Genomic DNA, 19871 nt, shown 5'->3' with positions numbered 1-19871 from the left:
TGTCAACTTTCTGCTTAAATACCTTTCTGTCCAAGATATCTTAATAATTTATCTGAGTTTTCTGTAGGTCATTTTCGACCTCTTGTATCCAGGGTATAATTTTAAGTCCTTCTATGTATTTAAGAATTTTGTGCGTAAGTCTTGTTTTGGGATGCCTAGAGACATGCCCATAAAATTGCATTTTTCTAAAGTCTGCTGCAAGGTTGGACAATTTCTCAGGAGGATTTATATAAATGAATTGATGCTAAATACAGACTAACTTTAAGACATGATACACTCCTGGAAATGGAAAAAAGAACACATTGACACCGGTGTGTCAGACCCACCATACTTGCTCCGGACACTGCGAGAGGACTGTACAAGCAATGATCACACGCACGGCACAGCGGACACACCAGGAACCGCGATGTTGGCCGTCGAATGGCGCTAGCTGCGCAGCATTTGTGCACCGCCGCCGTCAGTGTCAGCCAGTTTGCCGTGGCATACGGAGCTCCATCGCAGTCTTTAACACTGGTAGCATGCCGCGACAGCGTGGACGTGAACCGTATGTGCAGTTGACAGACTTTGAGCGAGGGCGTACAGTGGGCATGCGGGAGGCCGGGTGGACGTACCGCCGAATTGCTCAACACGTGGGGCGTGAGGTCTCCACAGTACATCGATGTTGTCGCCAGTGGTCGGCGGAAGGTGCACGTGCCCGTCTACCTGGGACCGGACCGCAGCGACGCACGGATGCACGCCAAGACCGTAGGATCCTACGCAGTGTCGTAGGGGACCGCACCGCCACTTCCCAGCAAATTAGGGACACTGTTGCTCCTGGGGTATCGGCGAGGACCATTCGCAACCGTCTCCATGAAGCTGGGCTACGGTCCCGCACACCGTTAGGCCGTCTTCCGCTCACGCCCCAACATCGTGCAGCCCGCCTCCAGTGGTGTCGCGACAGGCGTGAATGGAGGGACGAATGGAGACGTGTCGTCTTCAGCGATGAGAGTCGCTTCTGCCTTGGTGCCAATGATGGTCGTATGCGTGTTTGGCGCCGTGCAGGTGAGCGCCACAATCAGGACTGCATACGACCGAGGCACACAGGGCCAACACCCGGCATCATGGTGTGGGGAGCGATCTCCTACACTGGCCGTACACCACTGGTGATCGTCGAGGGGACACTGAATAGTGCACGGTACATCCAAACCGTCATCGAACCCATCGTTCTACCATTCCTAGACCGGCAAGGGAACTTGCTGTTGCAACAGGACAATGCACGTCCGCATGTATCCCGTGCCACCCAACGTGCTCTAGAAGGTGTAAGTCAACTACCCTGGCCAGCAAGATCTCCGGATCTGTCCCCCATTGAGCATGTTTGGGACTGGATGAAGCGTCGTCTCACGCGGTCTGCACGTCCAGCACGAACGCTGGTCCAACTGAGGCGCCAGGTGGAAATTACATGGCAAGCCGTTCCACAGGACTACATCCAGCATCTCTACGATCGTCTCCATGGGAGAATAGCAGCCCGCATTGCTGCGAAAGGTGATTATACACTGTACTAGTGCCGACATTGTGCATGCTCTGTTGCCTGTGTCTATGTGCCTGTGGTTCTGTCAGTGTGATCATGTGATGTATCTGACCCCAGGAATGTGTCAATAAAGTTTCCCCTTCCTGGGACAATGAATTCACGGTGTTCTTATTTCAATTTCCAGGAGTGTATGTGCAGTTTTCTGAGCTCTACTCAATAGCACTAACATCTGCTTGTGACGAAGCAAGCTGGGATATTTTTACTTCCTCTCTTGCTTTGCCATCTGCCTCCTTAAAATTCATTTTTTTCCTATTCTGATTACCATTAACATACATGAATATAATCTGCATTTCCATAAAAGAAAAAGGTTGGCCCCCAGATTTAACAAATGTAACACCAGATCTAATTTTGTGCTTAGTTTTAGGTATATAATTGATTTTCTGATTTATTTCGACTTCCAAGTTAATACTTTCATTATAGGATGAAGTCAGTAATTGTTTCGCAACTTAAAATCTATTGTTGACATTTAAACAAATATAAATTCTGTACTAATTATAAACATTTGGAAGATGAAATACTAGTAATCTTAAAGTATCTATTTGGCTATATTCAAAAACATGTTAGCAAAGCCAGCCCTTAATTGATTCCAGAGTAATTAACAGTTTTGTCAAAAGTATTGTTTGTGTAACTATATATGTTAATTTCATGATTTAAACAAATAATTCGGCTTAACCCTTGTAGTAGAAGAAACTGTTAAAAATATGGAATTTTTTGATGTAGTCAGTTAATTTAATGAGTTAAGTTTTAATTGTAATTTCTGTAGATGTAACTTCGAACAGGGTGTAACTTCAGTACCTATTATTGTGAGGATATATAAGGGCCCAATTTTTGGTCACGAGACAGTCAGTCCACGGCCGAGTTTCAGATAGGGAACCTGTGTTGGTTAGAACAAAAACAATGCGTCAACTTAACAGTGAAATAAGTGTTACACCAATAGGCCGTGTGTTAACCAAATGACAGTGTCTGCTCCATACGTACCTGATTATTCTTCAAGATTTGTGAACTTTGTGGTTGGGTTTTACTGCTCATAGATGTTCAACAGGGAACTATTGTAGCAGTATGTGGATGTTCACCTGCAAACTATTAATGAGGCTTATGGAAAGTTAAAAAATAGTGCACTGGCCTTATGAAATGTTTATATGGGGGGGGGGGGGGGGGGTGTGTGGAAAGTGGAAGTAAAAGACTGTGAAACACAACTGAGCAACTGTCGGCTACATTTTTTACAGTAGTCAGTGCTCAAATTACAACCCCATTTTTCAGCCAGTTAGCAATGCAGTACGTCGACACCGAGGACAACCAACAAATTAAGAAAGAAAACAGGTGGAACTGCTACATGCTGTTTAATCACTTGAGTTTGCTCTCTCCTTTACAGAAGCTTTCAGGCACTTTAAAGGTCACCATTCAATTCATCCGTTTAAGTTTCCATTTTATTTTAAAAATCTGATCGTCTAATATAAGAAAAATTACTGTTGTGGTTGGTCTGAACCTCTCATGTAAGTTAGTACCAGTTTCTGTTTTGTTTGCATGCAATAGTTAAGTGCTCATTCACTCTGTCTGCTACTCTACTCCTCCTGCTTTTACAGGAGTTAGTTATGGAGCACGCAGTACAGGCACAGTGCTTGCACTACTTGTGACAGGTGCACCCTGCAGCAATGTTGGAGAGGATTTTGTATTGCAACATTTTTTCACAGAATTTTAACTCTTTAAGTCACTGTGACACTCTCATGCTGACAAAATTAACATGAAATGAAAGGTAAAGCTCTTAGTCCAACCTTCTTTGCCATATAAAATTGTCCTTGTAATGGTCTTAGGTTGACAAGCAAAACTCAAGAATCCACTGCTGCTCACTCCAAAGCAACAAATGGGGCAAAGTCCTTGTCTGTGTTGGAGAAATCCAACAAAGATGACCCAAACTTTTAGCAGTGTACATTGGTATTTATGGTAAAGCATCCCAATGAAAGCACACAAAATGACTTATTCAGTATGAAGAGAACAGCCTCTAAACCTCCCAAATAGCTGTCACAAACAGTTATAAATTTCTGTTGGAAAATGAGTAGCTATCTGTGAAATGTGACTAGCCTTTATCAGTGAATTTAGTCTACCGAAATCAACTCTGAGTACTGCGGTGTCCAGATAGTAAACACTGGATTAGATTAGATTAGTTTTCGTGCCATAGATCCGTGCTGAGGAGATCCTCGTGGATGTGGAACATGTAAATTTATTTATTTATTTTTATTTTTTTTAAAGCTGAAATAACAATACTAATAGTATGAATATATTCAATACATCATTTGTTTCTGGTAGTTCTACATAGAGCTGGTCCACTCAATTGTGTGTCTTTTATGCAGTGGTTCTCCTGTTCAGTTCTGCTGTACCCATTGTTTTTACCTCCTTTTGATTGTCTCAGTTCTGTCTACAAGTATCTGTTCACTTCACATAACTCAGTTTTGTCTGATACCAAAATAGCACTTCACATCTAAAATATTACATCGAAAACTCCACATAATTCCTTTTGTCTACAACCTCTATCCTTATTAGATATTTCACATGTGGAGAAACATGTTTGGATTGTTTTTATGTATAGAAATTATTATTATTATTATTTGGTGTTGTCCTTGTGGAAAATGTCTTTGCGAAGTTTCTTACTTTAAGAAAAAATCCTGACCTTCTACAAAAATGACAGCTTTTGTATCTTGTGCATCCCAGGACAAGTGAATTGCTTTGTTTTGTGACAGTGGTTTTATTTTCATTGGATATCTCCTTTAAAAAAATGACTCACAGCCACTTGATAGATTGAAAATACTAAAATTTTTTCATGTATGTTCTTGAAGTTTATTAAAAATATGGAAAATGGTATAGCTTAATGGTCAACAGGTTAACACATTAGTGAACTGGATATACCAATGCAGAAATTATCAGAAACTTATCCCCATCAGAAAAACTTTGTTTTATTCTTGAAAACAACTATAGCTTGTCAGATTAGTTTCCTTTATAAGATGTAAAACAATTAATTCTTTGTAATACATTTTAAGCTAATAATTTTTTATCATGGCCTTTTACCTCAAATAGTTTCTAACATCAGCTTCTGTAGCATTTAGTCCCATATTTTACAGTAAATTGTCATCTTATGCAGCAGTTGTTAGTAACTGAGGAAAATTAAAAGGTAGTTATTCCTACTAAGGGAAGTAGAAAGTGAACTGACAGTTTGACATTTTTATGTAGTGTGAGTTTGAGGAAGAAATTGTTTTATTTACTTCCAGTTGTGTTTGTGTGTGGGTTACGGGTGCCCATCGATGAGGTTATCAGTGCACTTGTAATTTTGTATATCAGTAAATGTAATGCTTTGGTTCTGATAACTAGAGTTTTATTCATTATCTTCCTTATTAGATTGTCAACCGCAAAGGACGTGTAGAGGAACGCAAACCCCTTCTGATACTCTTCAGTGAGGATGCCATGAGATGTATATTCAAAGCGGCCGGTGTTACCTCATGTAAGCCACTGGATGAACAGCATTATATGTTTCTGAAGAAACTGACACAGGTACATTAGAGGTATAATTCATTGACAGTTTTTGGTTGTATTTTTGTAATAAAAACTGTACTGTTGTTTTTATAGAGCGTATCAGGGATATGCAGTTTGGCTTCCTGACCAGTTACTTCCATAATCTAACTCACTAGTATAAAGAGTCAACACACTTTCACAACTTTTATTGTTGTTGTTTTTGGTAGATAGCTGCATGTGTACATTCGTTAGTCTCAATTTGTGGAGGAACAACACAACTGATTTTCCTCATGTCAGTTGCTGATTTGCAGGGAAACATTCTTTAGATAAATGCTCGCATAAAGAATGTAAGATAACAAATATTGGTTTGAAATTGTGATTGAGGGAGAAGGGTTACATGTGAGAGATCTGTTTTTGTTATCAGTGTACTAAAATTCGTGTTTCATGAGCCATAAATCAGGTCCACAAAATGCAGAAAAGTTGATGCAAAGTGTGCAAAAGGCCATCCAGCACTATGTAAATTCCATGGATTAAGTTGCTTTGTTCTCATTATGTGCATGTCTTGATATAGCATAAAAAAACATTGTACGCAGCAGAGAACATATAAGGAACTTTTTCAGCAGTGTATGTGTTATATAGTTCAATCAATAAATTTCAGTTTTGCTTCGAATTTTGAAAGAAAATTAAAAGCTAACAGTCATAACTACATATTCAAATGAATACATTAAACAGCCATGAAACTCACAGTAACCCTCCATATCCAGTGCTATAATTATTGATTTCCATTTCCACTCTAAAAGTTTAATTTTCAAAATTTAATGCTATCCACTTGGACAATAATTTTCATAGCATGTTACTTTGTCAGCATAATTTATGGCGTATAGCCTTATATGGAAGTGAAAAGTGGACAATAAACAGTGCAGACAAGGAGAGATTAGAAGCTTTTGAAACATGGCACTCCAGAAGGGTGCTGAAGATTAAATAGCTAGATCAGATAATAAGAATGATGTACTGAAATGAATGTGAGAGAACCAAAATGTCTGCCACAGCATTAGTAAAACAAGGGATAGGTTGGTAGGATATATCCTGAGGTATTAAGGAGAAGTTAATTTGGTAATGGGGGCTTTAGTGTCCCCCCCAGCAGACATCACGATGGTGGCAGACAAGTTGGCATGGGTAGTGCAGCAGGATAATGCAGAAAACGGCCATAGAGGAAGCACACCACACATGGTATAGGCAGACCCACTGCCCGACGTGTTTACTTACAGCGAGCAATAGGCCAGGGGGAAGGGAGGAGAGGACAACAGTGCTTATTTGGAGTTCGTCCACTGTGGACCTCACCTAGTGTATCATGCCGTGTGTTGTGATGAGTTCTTATTCGTTAGTCGTCCGTGCCGCATAGCGAGTTCTTCCTGTGCTTGTCTCTATATGGGTTTGGTTTGGATTAGTCCACAGATGCGAGAGAAATACCTGCACTGGGTCTTGCTGCACTCCCGTGTAAGGTGTATGGTCAATCCAGTTTATAAGGATGCTTTGTTGTTGCCCAGCAGCACAGGTTTTTATGAAGTCCTCCAAAAGTTAGAGCCCCCCCCCCAACTGATACCGAGAAACGTCCCTTTGATAAGATTTGTTTGTTGCTTGTGCAGCATTTTTGACATAAAACTCAAGTGGCGGTGGTTCGGTTGCAGTCTAACCAGCACTACAAATGCCCCGGGCAGTTGTATGCGGATTGGATCACTGATTTGTGCTGCCTCTTGCACAAGTGTTGTTTTGAGTGTCCCAGGTGTACTACCTCTTATGCAGACTCGCTAATTTGAGATGTGATTGTAAAGCTAGCTCCTGATCACGAGGTTCAGATTAGGGCATTGATCTTGTCTGATCCTTCTTTAGTCGACATTGCCCAAATCTCATAAGCTTACAGCAGTGGTGCCAAGGGACGTCGTTTCTGATAATTGGAAGAGATTGTGCATGGCTGTGCATGGTGAACCCCCCTCCTCAGTGCCCACACAGGATACCCCAGGTGGTCTTGCCACCCACCAAGTCACCGTGTTTTGCCATTATTGATGATGCTGGTGCATTGGTGTTGCACTACCTGTCCTTGCCCGTGACTAGCTCCGCAGATTTGTGCCACTCGCAGCATCATAATTCATGCCAGTGGCGCTTTTCAAGTCTTCTGCATAGCTATTCCAATTATAGGATGAGCCAGCAGTCCTGCCCCAATTGTCATTTGTTGCATGTTCACCACAACTGCCCGCAGTGTTTTCACTGGGCTGTGGAGCAGCCTCCGATCCTCCCTACATGGTGCCTTGGCCTATTTTCTGATGTTGATAGTGGATGGGCAGGCGGCAGAATTTGATGTAGATATGGTAGTGTTGGTCAGACTAAGTAACTGAAGTGCATACAGGCTCTTGGGATGCCTAGAGTTGCAACAGCTGCTCCATCACGTTGTGTCTTCTAGATAACAGTGCATTCCTTTTTGGGACAATTCTCTGTTTGTGCATTATAAGGATGTGGCATGGCAGCTTACCTTGTTGGTGGTCAGTCACTGTTGGCACAAAATATCTTTGGGCTCAACACATTTTATGGTTTTGGTTTCCAGATCATTGATGAAGTGCTTTTAGTGCCTCAATTTGTTCCTTTTCAAATTTGGTCTCTTTACTGCTGCCCTTCAGCTCACCATTTGAGAATACCTTGGACCAAGAAGAAAATTTCAAGGCATATGTTTCTCGTAAGCCATTGGCAGTACACAAATTTAACCAACTTTGATTCCATAAGGAACTGTTGTGCACAATGACTGTAGGCAGGCTATAAGGAAGGATAGTGAAATATGGCATCCCGGACGAGACACAAAGTTGAAATATGCTCACTATTTTTTATTTACTTAAATTTGGCATATTTCGTGGCAGTACCTTTTCCGTTAGATGTTTACGAGGCGGAATTGGTCTTGGCTTCAGTTGTCTAGTGGAAGTATGATTCCACTATGCATCTTTGTCGGCTGCAGAAATGACCTGGTTGAATGTGTTTGCCTCATTTTTGGTGCTTCAAATACCATTTCTTCGAATGTAGTTTCTTCTTATAGTTTGTATAAAAAAAATAGTAACATAATTCAAAATTATTTATGACGGCGTCCTGCACATTCTTCTACCGTCAACACACACCAAGAGTTAACTGCCGACTGACTATAGTCAAAGACGACTCCAGTGTCAAAGCCATTTTACACAACACACAAGCTTCCACTTGTAATCAGTCTCTTTGCTATTCTTCGACACATTTACTAATAGCAATCAATATGCTTTCACTCACAAAAATATAAGTAAATTAACATATAATAAGGCAAATTACAATAAAAAAATTCTGACAAAAAATATAAGAAAACATTTACAATTTGGTATCGATAAATCCGGTAAAAAAAAAAACCACATCTCCCGGATCCATTACAACTGCTCCCCAGGGCTTTTGTTGTTATGAACATATACAACAAAATCCCGACCACACTCAGTAATGGATCTGTATTGCACAATTAGTACATTAATGATGCAGTCTGATAACCTCTTCCAAATTTGGACTCTTTGAATCTGTGGATTTGTTACTGACTGTTGGTGCAATGATTCTTCCCCATCAATCTCATACACAAAAAAATTCAAGTAAAGAAATTATTTGACATGACAAATATACATGGTATAAAACATACATGAGAAATATTCTAACATACAGCATACAGATTGAAAATAATAGAAAGGTAAAACTCATTTCCTAGAATAAGATTTAAATTTTTTTTTTATTACTGTTAATTTCATTATGCTTACATATTGTACAGTAAAAATGATACTGGACATATATAGTGTAGTGTTTTTTTTATGTGTATTTGCCTTTTATATATTTTTACTTCTGATTTTCTTTTTTTGAATTTTTTTAACTCATTTTTTTGTATATTTTTTTGCTTATGATTTTCTTTTTAAAAATTTATTTTTATTTTTTTACACATGTTTTTTTTGTATATTTTGTATTTTTTTGCTTATGACTTTCTTCTTAATTATTTTTTTTTGCTTATGATATTCTTCTTTTAGTACAGCTAAAGATACATCAGTATTATCTAAATTTTTTGCAATTATTTATGTACACTTGCCTCTCTACTGCAATATTACTACAAGTCACATTCTTGTGAAGAGTACTTTCGCTCCCCACAACATCAGTATAAACAACAATAAATTGCTCATATATCATGAGGCTTTATCTAAAATTGTTTTTGAAACTCATACCTTTGCATGTATGTCCTCACATGCATGCCTTCACCCACAGGGAAGACTTAGCTTCCAAAAATTAGAAAAATTCAGAAATGCTCACTAGGGAGACGTTTTTTTTTTGTAAAAAAGTAAAAATAAATCTTTCTCTCATTCTTTGTTACAACAGTGTTTTTTTCATCAGTTTCAATTAACATGTGACTTCAAATTATTAATTTATACATACAAATATACATACTTGGTTGTACAGGTAGTTTTGTTCTAACAAGCATATTCCAGTGGAGGACTTTTGTTTTAGATGATAATAGGTTATTTAAATCTTGAAATTATGATTTCTGTTTCTATAGTTTCAAAGAGACAACATTCCTGAGACAAAATAATTTCTTTGACTTAGGATACACCAAACAATAAGCATTAGGGTGTGGATTTTCTATGACTTCAAAAGGCCCAATATAGATATCAAAGAATTTTTTAATTTCTGAAGTTAACATTTTTGATTTTTCATGAGATTTGACCAGAACAAGATCCCCAATTTTGAAAGTGGTTAATTTTACCCTATTGTTATGTCTTTTATTCCTCTTTTTCCCTTGTTTCCTCATAGTTTCCCTGACAATATCTTCTCTCTCTTGCATAGTTAAAGGTGTGCATTTTGGAAATTCTATAAGTTCTGATGTAAGATTTGGAGGTCTAATATTAAACATAATCTCATACGGTGAAAATCCTGTGGAACTATGTTGTAGGCTATTCATAATATCTTCAAAATTTCGAATGTGCTCAAACCAGGTTGGATGTTTATGGCTACAATAGGTTCTACAAAGTCTCCCAATTTCCCTCACACATCTTTCTGCAGGATTGGTGGATGGAGAATAAACAGATATAAGTATATGCTTCAATTTTGATCTTTCAATAAACTTCTTCCAAATTTTAGAGGTGAACTGTGAACCATTATCTGATAATATAGCTTTTGGTTTACCCACCTGTGCGAAATAATCTCTTTCAATTTTTATTATAATTTCATGGCTAGTAGCTTTTTTCACTGGATATAGTTTAATTAATTTTGAAAATACATCTACCATAACAAATATGTAACAGTGACCACCTTTACTCTTTGGTAACATTCCATATAAGTCCACTGCGATAAAATCTAAAGGTTTTTCCGGAATAATGTTTTGCATCTCTCCACCACATCTTTGATTGCTCACTTTAACTCTCTGACATTTGTCACAGGTTGCCAATTCTTTTCTTACCTTCTTTCCAATATTGTAAAAATAAACATTTTCTTGTATCTTTTGAATGCACTTCTGTATCCCACAATGACCAAAACTTTCATGTATGTAAATGATCAGCTTATCAGCATCTGCCTCTGGCCAACACAGTTTCCAATTATCAGAATCTACATCTGTTCTCTGAAATAAAATCCCCTTATGTAATTTGTAAAATTTATCAAGTTTCTCATACCCCTTCTTGCCTAAACATTCTTTGATTAATTTCCAACTCTGATCCAAATTTTGATTTTTTCTAATTTTGTTACACATAGCTCTAATTGTTTTCTCATTTTCCACCCCTTTCAAGTATCTAATTTTAAATTGCTTTTCCTCCTCTTGTTCAAAAATCTCCTTTTCTCCCCCAATTGGTAACCTTGAAAGTGAATCAGCTACTACATTCTCAGAACCTTTTATGTGTTTGATTTCAAAGTCAAACTGTTGCAGAAATATTGCCCATCTGGTCAATCTACTGTGGTATAATTTGCACTCTTGTAAGTAACTCAAAGCTTTGTGATCCGAAAATACTATGGTTTTATGTCCAGGAAGGTAAATTCTAAATTTTGTAAAAGCCCAATGAATTGCCAAAAGTTCCTTCTCTGTGACTGTATAATTTTTCTCATGCTTGAGCAACATTCTGCTTGCAAATGCTATGGTACAATGTATCTTAACTCCATTCTCTACTCTTTCTTGAAATAACTCTGCTCCAAGCCCATAATTACTGCTATCAGTGTTCAAACAAAATGGTAAATTAAAATCAGGTCTGTGTAATAAGTGTTGCTTCCTCAACTCTTGCTTAATTTTATCAAACTCTTCCTGACAACTTTTATCCCAAACCCAAACAGTGTTTTTCTTAAGTAACTGACTTAAACATGGTGCATTCAGACTCTGATCACTTATATGTTTTCGGTAATAACCGCATAACCCAAATAACGACTTTAATTGTTTTTTAGTCTTAGGAATAGGAATTTCTGAAATTGCTTTAATTTTTTCTGGATCTGCCAGAATTCCCTTGTCTGTGACAACATGACCCAAAAATTTTAATTCAGAAACTGCAAATTTACATTTCTCTAATTTCAATGTCATTCCCCCCTTTTCTAAGTTTTTCGCAAACTGACTTCAAAATCGAAAAATGTTCCTCCCAATTTTGCCCTGTAACCAAAATGTCATCTACATAAATTATCAGTTTAGATGCAAGTTCTTGCCCCAGTACATGATCCAAAGCTCTTATAAATTCAGAAACAGAAGAATTTAACCCAAATGGCACAACACAATATTGGTAACTCTTACCATTGTACAAGAAAGCAGTATATTTCCTAGAATTAACCGAAAGTGGTACTTGATAAAAACCCGAAGTTAGATCCAAACTTGACATATATTTTATATCTGTAAATTTATAGAGTAACTCATCAATATTTTCGGGATGGTCTGTCTGTCTGAACAAAATTTTGTTTGAGTGTCTAGAGTCCAAAACCAATCTTACTCCACCATCTTTTTTCGAAACTGCTACTAGAGGATTATTATATGCACTGATACTCCTTTCTATTATATTACATCCTTCCATCTTTTTCAGCTCTTTCTCAACAGTAGGTCTTTTTGCTATTGCAATACTGTATGGTTTTATGAAAAATGGTTCATGAGGTTTTACCTGAAGCTCACACTGATAACCCTTTACCCTACCAGGTATGTCACTGAAAACATCACTGTATTCCCACAGTAGATTTTCTAACTGTTGTTTTTGCTCCCCAGATAAATTTTGTGTTTCTGAAATTTTCAAATTTACTAAATTCCCAAATTCGACTTCATCAGTATCAAATCTATGAGTTTCAATATTCTCCAAAGCAGTTTCTTTTAGTAAATTGATACTGTCAAAATTTCCATTACTCTGATCACCAAGTGTGATCACAAAATTTGTCTGAATGTATTCCCTTTCACTAGTTTCTATCAAAAGTTTTCTTCCAACCCAATCAAATGCTGTATTTACTTTTACTATCCAATTCATACCCAAAAGAAAATCTTCATTAAATTCCTGAATTACAAAACATCCATGTGTGAACAACTTGCCTACAATCAAAAATGTCACTAAAGCCTGGCTTTTTACTAATTTACTGCTCTTCCCAGTAGCACCTTTTACCTTTACCCCAACAACTGGCATTTCAACAAAATCTTTCCCCACTTTCAATTTCTTGCTTAACCTTTCAGATATTCCCGAGATCTCACTTCCTGTATCAATTAAACATTTACCAATCCATGACCCAATTTGAACTTTTATATAAGGACTGCAAAGTTGATCACTTTTCTCATAACCTGTATCCTCATGTAATAAATCACTTTCAATTTCCCCAAACCTATACTTATCAGAATCATATTGTATATCGTTACATGTATTATTTGTCACAGTTATAAAATTTGCACAAGATGCAAAATTGTCATTAGTACTCTCTATTATCTCAAATAGCCAAGAATTTTCATCCAAATCACACTGAATACTATTGAAGTACTTATCCTTCAGCTTTTCAAAAATAAAATATCTCATCTTTTTCCACCACTCAGGACATACAGTTTCACATACATTAATAAGCATCTTTCTAAAGTTCTTGTCAAAAGAAATAGTTTCACTGTTCACCCATAGATTCATAAGAAATGTGTGTGTGTCATTAGTATATGTAAAAGTTTCACTTAGGCTAGAAGTTATACAGGTGTCATCATTATTTGTGTAGTCAGATTCTTTACCAACAACATCAAAATTCACACTTTTACACACACCCAGCTTGTGAGCCTTATTTATCCTGGTAACATCCCTGGGAATTTCTATAATATTCTCACTATTTAATCCATTTACAACCATGTGTATACCCAACTCCCTATTTAAACTAATGAAACACCTTTCCTCAACATCATCATCAATACCATTACCATCATTATCAACTTTATCATTGACATCATTATCATTATACATATTCAGGTCATAGACATTCAAATTATCCCCTAACATATAATTTCCCCTTTCTAAAGTTACCAGATCCCTTTCACCAATATTTTCATTCTCACAGCATGCATTCTCTCTTTCATTCACACACGTCTCTGAACTACTACAAATTACATCATCTGACAAAGTGTTGTTCTTTTCTGCCCAAGTGTAAAATTCTGTCAAATTAAATGAATCACAATTACTTTTATCTACTGTATGTTCTTGTGTACTGAAAATTTTATCTTTATCAATATCATCATTATTTTCCTCTTGAAATTTTTTCAATAAGTAACAACTAATGACCTCATGTGATAGCTTAGGTTTGGAATTTTCATGTTTGGGTTTATGATAGTCACATCCATTGGTCCTTTCATCATGCTCACCTTCTGCCTCAACCTTGCGGACCTTCAAGGGGGCATCTACTCGTTTTTTATTTCCTGAATTACAACTGGTTCCTGTTTGAACTGCTGATTGTGGTTCTACCAATGTCTCTGATCAACATTTCTGTTCCCATTCCTATGCCAAACATTACCTGATTGTTGGTAGTTTCTATTGTACTGATCTCTAGCAAAATTTCTGTGATTTTGATCCCTAAAGTGTTCTCTATTTTGTTGATTATTTCCGTGAAAATGTTTTTCTTGTTTTGGCTGAAAATTATGGTCCTTCTTTTGAAAATTGTTATATCCCCTTGAATTTTGACTGACACCATGATAATTGTTTTGTTCCGTTTTTTGAAAGTTATCATTTCCCCAGTTTTGACCATTACCTGTCTGAGTAAACCCATTGTGTGTTCTTGTTGTTACCCTATCCAACTTTTCAATATAATTGAGAAACTGCTCTACATTACTATCAGGACAATGAACTAAACTCAACTGCATTGCTGATGGCAATCTTCTCTTTAAGGTATCAATTTTGATCAAGTCATCCAAAGGTTTTGTTAAATGAATAAGTTTTTGAAGTTCACTTTTGCAAAATTGTTTCATGTTCCCATCTGATTCTCTATAGTTTCTCCCATTCAAAAATTCACTTTTGATTCTAGTTTGTTTAAGATCATCCCAAAATTTTTCCAGAAATTTTGATTCAAATTCTGAAAAGGTCATCCCCAAAGTTACAATCTGGTTTGCCCAAGTCAAAGCTTTCCCTTCCAAGAATTTTTTCACAAATTTAATTTTCATATCATCTGGTGAGTGAGGTAAAAAACAATCCTTACAATACTGTATAAAATCAACAGGATGTAAGGGTCCATCTACTGAAAAGTGCTTCACTAGAATATTAGATACAAGATTGCATGTGTTGACATTGTGATTTTTGCTTTGAAATTCAATGTCAAAACTCAATTTTTTCGCTAAGTTCTTTGACAGATTTTTTGTTTTGTAAATCATTGCACTCTACTTTTTTATCTAGAGTAACCAAACGATTGTGTTTCTTGCTGTACATTTTTTACTAAAACTTTTGTGTTCTCATCCAAATTTTTTATTTCCCCTTTTATCTCATTAAAATCAATTAAATTTCTTTCCCTATCTGCCAGTAACTCATTTTTCACAGTATTAATTTCATCGCTCAATGTAGCATCAATTTAATTTACTTTTGCTTCCACAGATTCAATTTTTTCCTCAACACTGCCAACTCTGTTTGAAAGATCACCCACTTGGGTATTGACTGCTTGGACTTGCAACAAAATGTTATCAATTTTTTCATCCCAGTAAGTCTTATTGTCGTCAACTGATTGTTTAATTTCTTTCGTGAAATTTACAAGAAAACTTTTTAAATCAAATTGATCAGTTCTTTCTGTTTCATTTGACCTGTCCTGATTTTCGAAGTCTATTAAATTACTACTTTCTACTTTAGGCACAATACTCTCGAAAATCTCAAAAGTCATTGTGAAGGAAAAAAAAAAGTATACACAACAATACAAAACAAGATAAAAAGATTGTTTTAACAAAATACGAAGGTTTCGTGACTTATCTGGAACACTCTTCTACTGTTGCAAATCCACGTTTTCCATCCATGTGATTGTTGACCAAAATTCTTGAAGTATTTTCTTCTGTCGAAAATTATATTTTTTGCCGAAACATTTCTTCTCCAAAACTTTTACTTTCTGATGAACACAAATACTGTAACACACATTCTGAAAAAAACTGGTATTAACACACAAAAATTTTCTTCCTCATAGCACTGTTGAAGATCTCGTGAACACAATATCCCGGCTACAGTCCTCAGTTGAAATATGGTGTCCCGGACGAGACACAAAGTTGAAATATGCTCACTATTTTTTATTTACTCAAATTTGGCATATTTTGTGGCAGTACCTTTTCCGTTAGATGTTTACGAGGCGGAATTGGTCTTGGCTTCAATTGTCTAGTGGAAGTATGATTCCACTATGCATCTTTGTCGGCTGCAGAAATGACCTGGTTCAATGTGTTTGCCTCATTTTTGGTGCTTCAAATACCATTTCTTCAAATGTAGTTTCTTCTTATAGTTTGTATAGAAAAAATAGTAACATAATTCAAAATTATTTATGACGGCGACCTGCACATTCTTCTACCATCAACACACACCAAGAGTTAACTGCCGACTGACTATAGTCAAAGACGACTCCAGCATCAAAGACATTTTACACAACACACAAGCTTCCACTTGTAATCAGTCTCTTTGCTATTCTTCGACACATTTACTAATAGTAATCAATATGCTTTCACTCACAAAAATATAAGTAAATTAACATATAATAAGGCAAATTACAATAAAAAAATTCTGACAAAAAATATAAGAAAACATTTACAATTTGGTATCGATAAAACCGGTAAAAAAAATACCACATCTCCCAGATCCATTACAACAGGCACACAGAAATCAGTCACGATCCCATTAGTTTTGATTATTCTTGCATATCTACATTTTGGCCATAAATAGCCATCTTCAGTGCATTTGATTTGCAATCTACATACATGATTCCTTCTGCCTATGCACCAGTAAGATTGTGTGGTGCCATGTACTGCCATGAGTTTGTTGGATTGTAACTCAGATGCACTGAAGATGGCTATTTATAGCAGAAATCTAGATGTGGAAGAGTACTAAAAACCAACAGGATTGCAATTGATTGCTGTGTGCCTCTCCGTCCTTTTATCCAAATTTTGTCTCTCCCCTTCCCCCCCATTCCTTTCACTATGCGTGACAAGGTAGGGGCTCAGTTGCAGTGGTGACTGGCTCTGGGCATCATTTATCCTGTTTTGTTGAGTCAGTGGGCCACCCCTTTGGTGGTGATTCAGAAGCTCGATGGTGCCGTGTGCCTTTGCAGTGATTTTAAACAGATGGTCAATGCGTGATGTGTCACAGATTTGTATCCCTTTCTGCAGCAGGCAGAGTTGTTACCGAAGTCGTTGGGAGGCCAGTATTTTTCCCCACTTCATCTACATCTGCATGGATACTCTGCAGATCATACTTAAGTGCCTGGCAGAGAGTTCATCGAACCACATTCACAATAATTCTCTATTATTCCACTCTCGAACAATGCACAAAAGAAATGAACACCAATATCTTTCCATGCGAGCTCTGATTTCCCTTATTTTCTTATGATGGTCGTTTCTCCCTATGTAGGTCGGTGTCAACAAAATATTTTCGTATTCGGAAGAGAAAGTTGGTGATTGAAATTTCATGAGAAGATTCTGCTGCAACAAAAAATGCCGTTATTTGAATGCTGTCCGTCCCAAATCCTGTGTCATGTCCATGACACTCTCTCCCCTATTTTGTGATAATACAAAATGTGCTTCTCTTCTTTGAACTTTCTCGATGTACTCTGTTAATCCTATCTGATAAGGATCCCAGACTCTGCAGCAGTACTCCAAAAGAGGACAGACAAGCATAGTGTAGGCAGTCTCTTTAGTAGATCTGTTACGTTTTCTAAGTTTTCTGACAATAAAACTCAGTCTTTGGTTTGTTCTTTCCAATTTAAATTGTCCTTATTTGTAATTCATAGGTATTTAGTTGAATTTACAGGCTTTAGATTAGATTGATTTATCGAGTAACAGAAGTTCAATGGATTCTTTTTAGCACCCATGTGGGTGACCTCACACTTTTCATTATTCAGAGTCAATTGCTAATTTTTGCATCATTCAGATATCTTTTCTAAATAGTTTTGCAATTTGTTTTGATCTTCTGATTAGTGTGCTAGACGATAAACGACAGCATCACCTGAAAATAATCTAAGATGCCTGCTCAGATTGTCTCCTAAATCATTTATATAGGTAAGGGACAGCCAGAGCGGAATGCCAGTAATCACTTGTGTTTTACTCAGTGACTTTCCGCCAGTTACTACAAACTGTGACCCCTCTAACAGGAAATCATGTATCCAGTCACAGAACTGATACAATATTCCATAAGCACGCAATTTCACTATAAGCCGCTTGTGTAGTACACTGCCAGAAGCCTTCTGGAAATCTAGAAATACGAAATAAATTGGAAATCCCTTGTCAGTAGCAGTCAACACTTCATGTGAGTAAAGAGGTAGTTGTGTTTCACAAGAACGATTTTTTCTAAATCAGAGTTGACTGTTTGTTAATAGTCCATTGTCTTAGAGAGATTTAATGATGTTTGAACTCAATATATGTTCCAAAATCCTGCTGCATATCGATGTTAATGATATGGGCCTGTAATTTGGTGGATTACTCCTACTACCTTTCTTGAACGTTGGTGTGACCTGTGCAACTTTCCAGTCTTTGGGTATAGATCTTTTGTTGAGGGAGCAGTTGTACATGATTATTAAGTGTGGAGCTATTGCTTAAGCATACTCTGAAAGGAACCTAATTGGTATATCTCTGGACCAGAAGACTTGCTTTTATTAAGTGATTTAAGTTGCTTCACTACTCTGAAGATATTTGCGTCTAAGTTACTCAAGTTGGCAGCTGTTCTTGGTTTGAATTCTGGAATATTTACTTTGTCTTCTTCGGTGAAGGAAATTTGAAAGGCTGTGTTTAGTACCTCTGCTTTGGTAGCACTGTCGTCGATAGTATTTCCATTGCTTCGACTTGCATCATATGTACCTGCAGTTGCTATTGGATGCAATTTACATTCCCTGTAGTGTCAATTACCTTGATGACATTTGGATGGTTCTTCAGTCTTTCAAGCAGTGTTTATACTCTACTCCCTGTTGGGTGTCCTTTACAACTTGGCCTGTGATGCATGCCTTGGTGCCATACTGTTCCATCAGGACCAAACAGCCCATCACTTAAAAACTAAAGAAAAAAGAAACTTTCCCATGTCACAGTGTGATTATTCACTGGTGGAAAAGATGGCTTGGGTATTATTTTTGGAGTTAGAAAGATCCACCTCTTCCTGTATGGGACAGGGTTCCTCCAAATTAGGAAACCATTGGTTCCAAACTGTTGGATAGGACTGCCTACCAGTTGTAGCAGTGGGCCCTCTTTCTCAGTAACTGCTGTTGACATTCGTTACTGCCCAGCATGCCAGTGCTGATGCACTATCACAGCTGCTGGTGATGCCTGAAGTGGGGTTTGATTGGCAGGAGTATCACGTGGTCACGTTGGATGAGGGCTTTCAGCAAATTATGTTGGGCTTTCTGTTGATGACAAGTGATGTCATGACTGTCACGGCTGCTGACCCCCTTTTTTGGCGTAGGTAGTCCAGTTGGATTAACTGGAGTACATCTCTTTGGATGTGATCAGACATGGCATACATTTTTTCTCCTGTGTGATTGGCTCATTGTTGTCCAGGGGGTTTTCATGCTTGCTAAGCAAGAGTGTTGTGTGGTTGTTCCTTTGGCATTTTCTCCTCTCATACTTCCATTGCTCCATGCCTCACACTGGGGTAGGACTTGTATGAAGGCACTGGCGTGACATTACATTTACTGGCCAGCAATCAGTCTTGACATTGAACATATGCATTCTTGCAGGGCTTGTGCACATAACCAGTCTGCAGCACTGTGCCAGTTCTCTCCTTGGGAGGTCCCAAAGCACCTTTGGGACAGGATGCATGATGGTTTCGCCAGCCTCTTTTTGGGCATTATGTCGTTGTTGGTGGTTGATGCATTGTCCAATTTCCTGTGTGTAGCCAAGCTGTCATTGACATTGTCAACTGCCATGGTTCGTGCATTGTCAGTTATTTTTGCCATGTAGGGCTCCCACAGGACACTGATATCTGTAGTATCTGCCAACAGTCGGCAAGTTGTGCAACGGGAGTTTGAGGACATTTGTGTTTGCAATGGTATCTAACATCTGATTATTGCTCAGTTTCACCTGGCATATAACTCTAAGATGGAATGCTTTGTGTGTACATTTACAACCCAAATGAAGAAGTTCATGTCTGCTGCTTCC

General features: G+C 37.5%; 1 protein-coding gene across 1 annotated transcript in view; it reads left to right on the top strand.

The window, feature by feature from the left end:
* LOC124789677 (exportin-5) overlaps positions 1–19871 on the top strand; it is a 200615-nt gene that overhangs the window by 70563 nt on the left and 110181 nt on the right. The window contains exon 6 of the mRNA XM_047257112.1: positions 4955–5107. Within this exon, the coding sequence (XP_047113068.1) occupies positions 4955–5107 (153 nt within the window). The remainder of the gene's footprint in view (positions 1–4954; positions 5108–19871) is intronic.

This window comes from Schistocerca piceifrons, chromosome 3, assembly GCF_021461385.2.
Source record: "Schistocerca piceifrons isolate TAMUIC-IGC-003096 chromosome 3, iqSchPice1.1, whole genome shotgun sequence".
NCBI lineage: Eukaryota > Metazoa > Arthropoda > Insecta > Orthoptera > Acrididae > Schistocerca > Schistocerca piceifrons.
The sequence above is the reverse complement of the archived record's forward strand: the minus strand, read 5'-3'. Positions and strand labels throughout refer to the sequence as shown.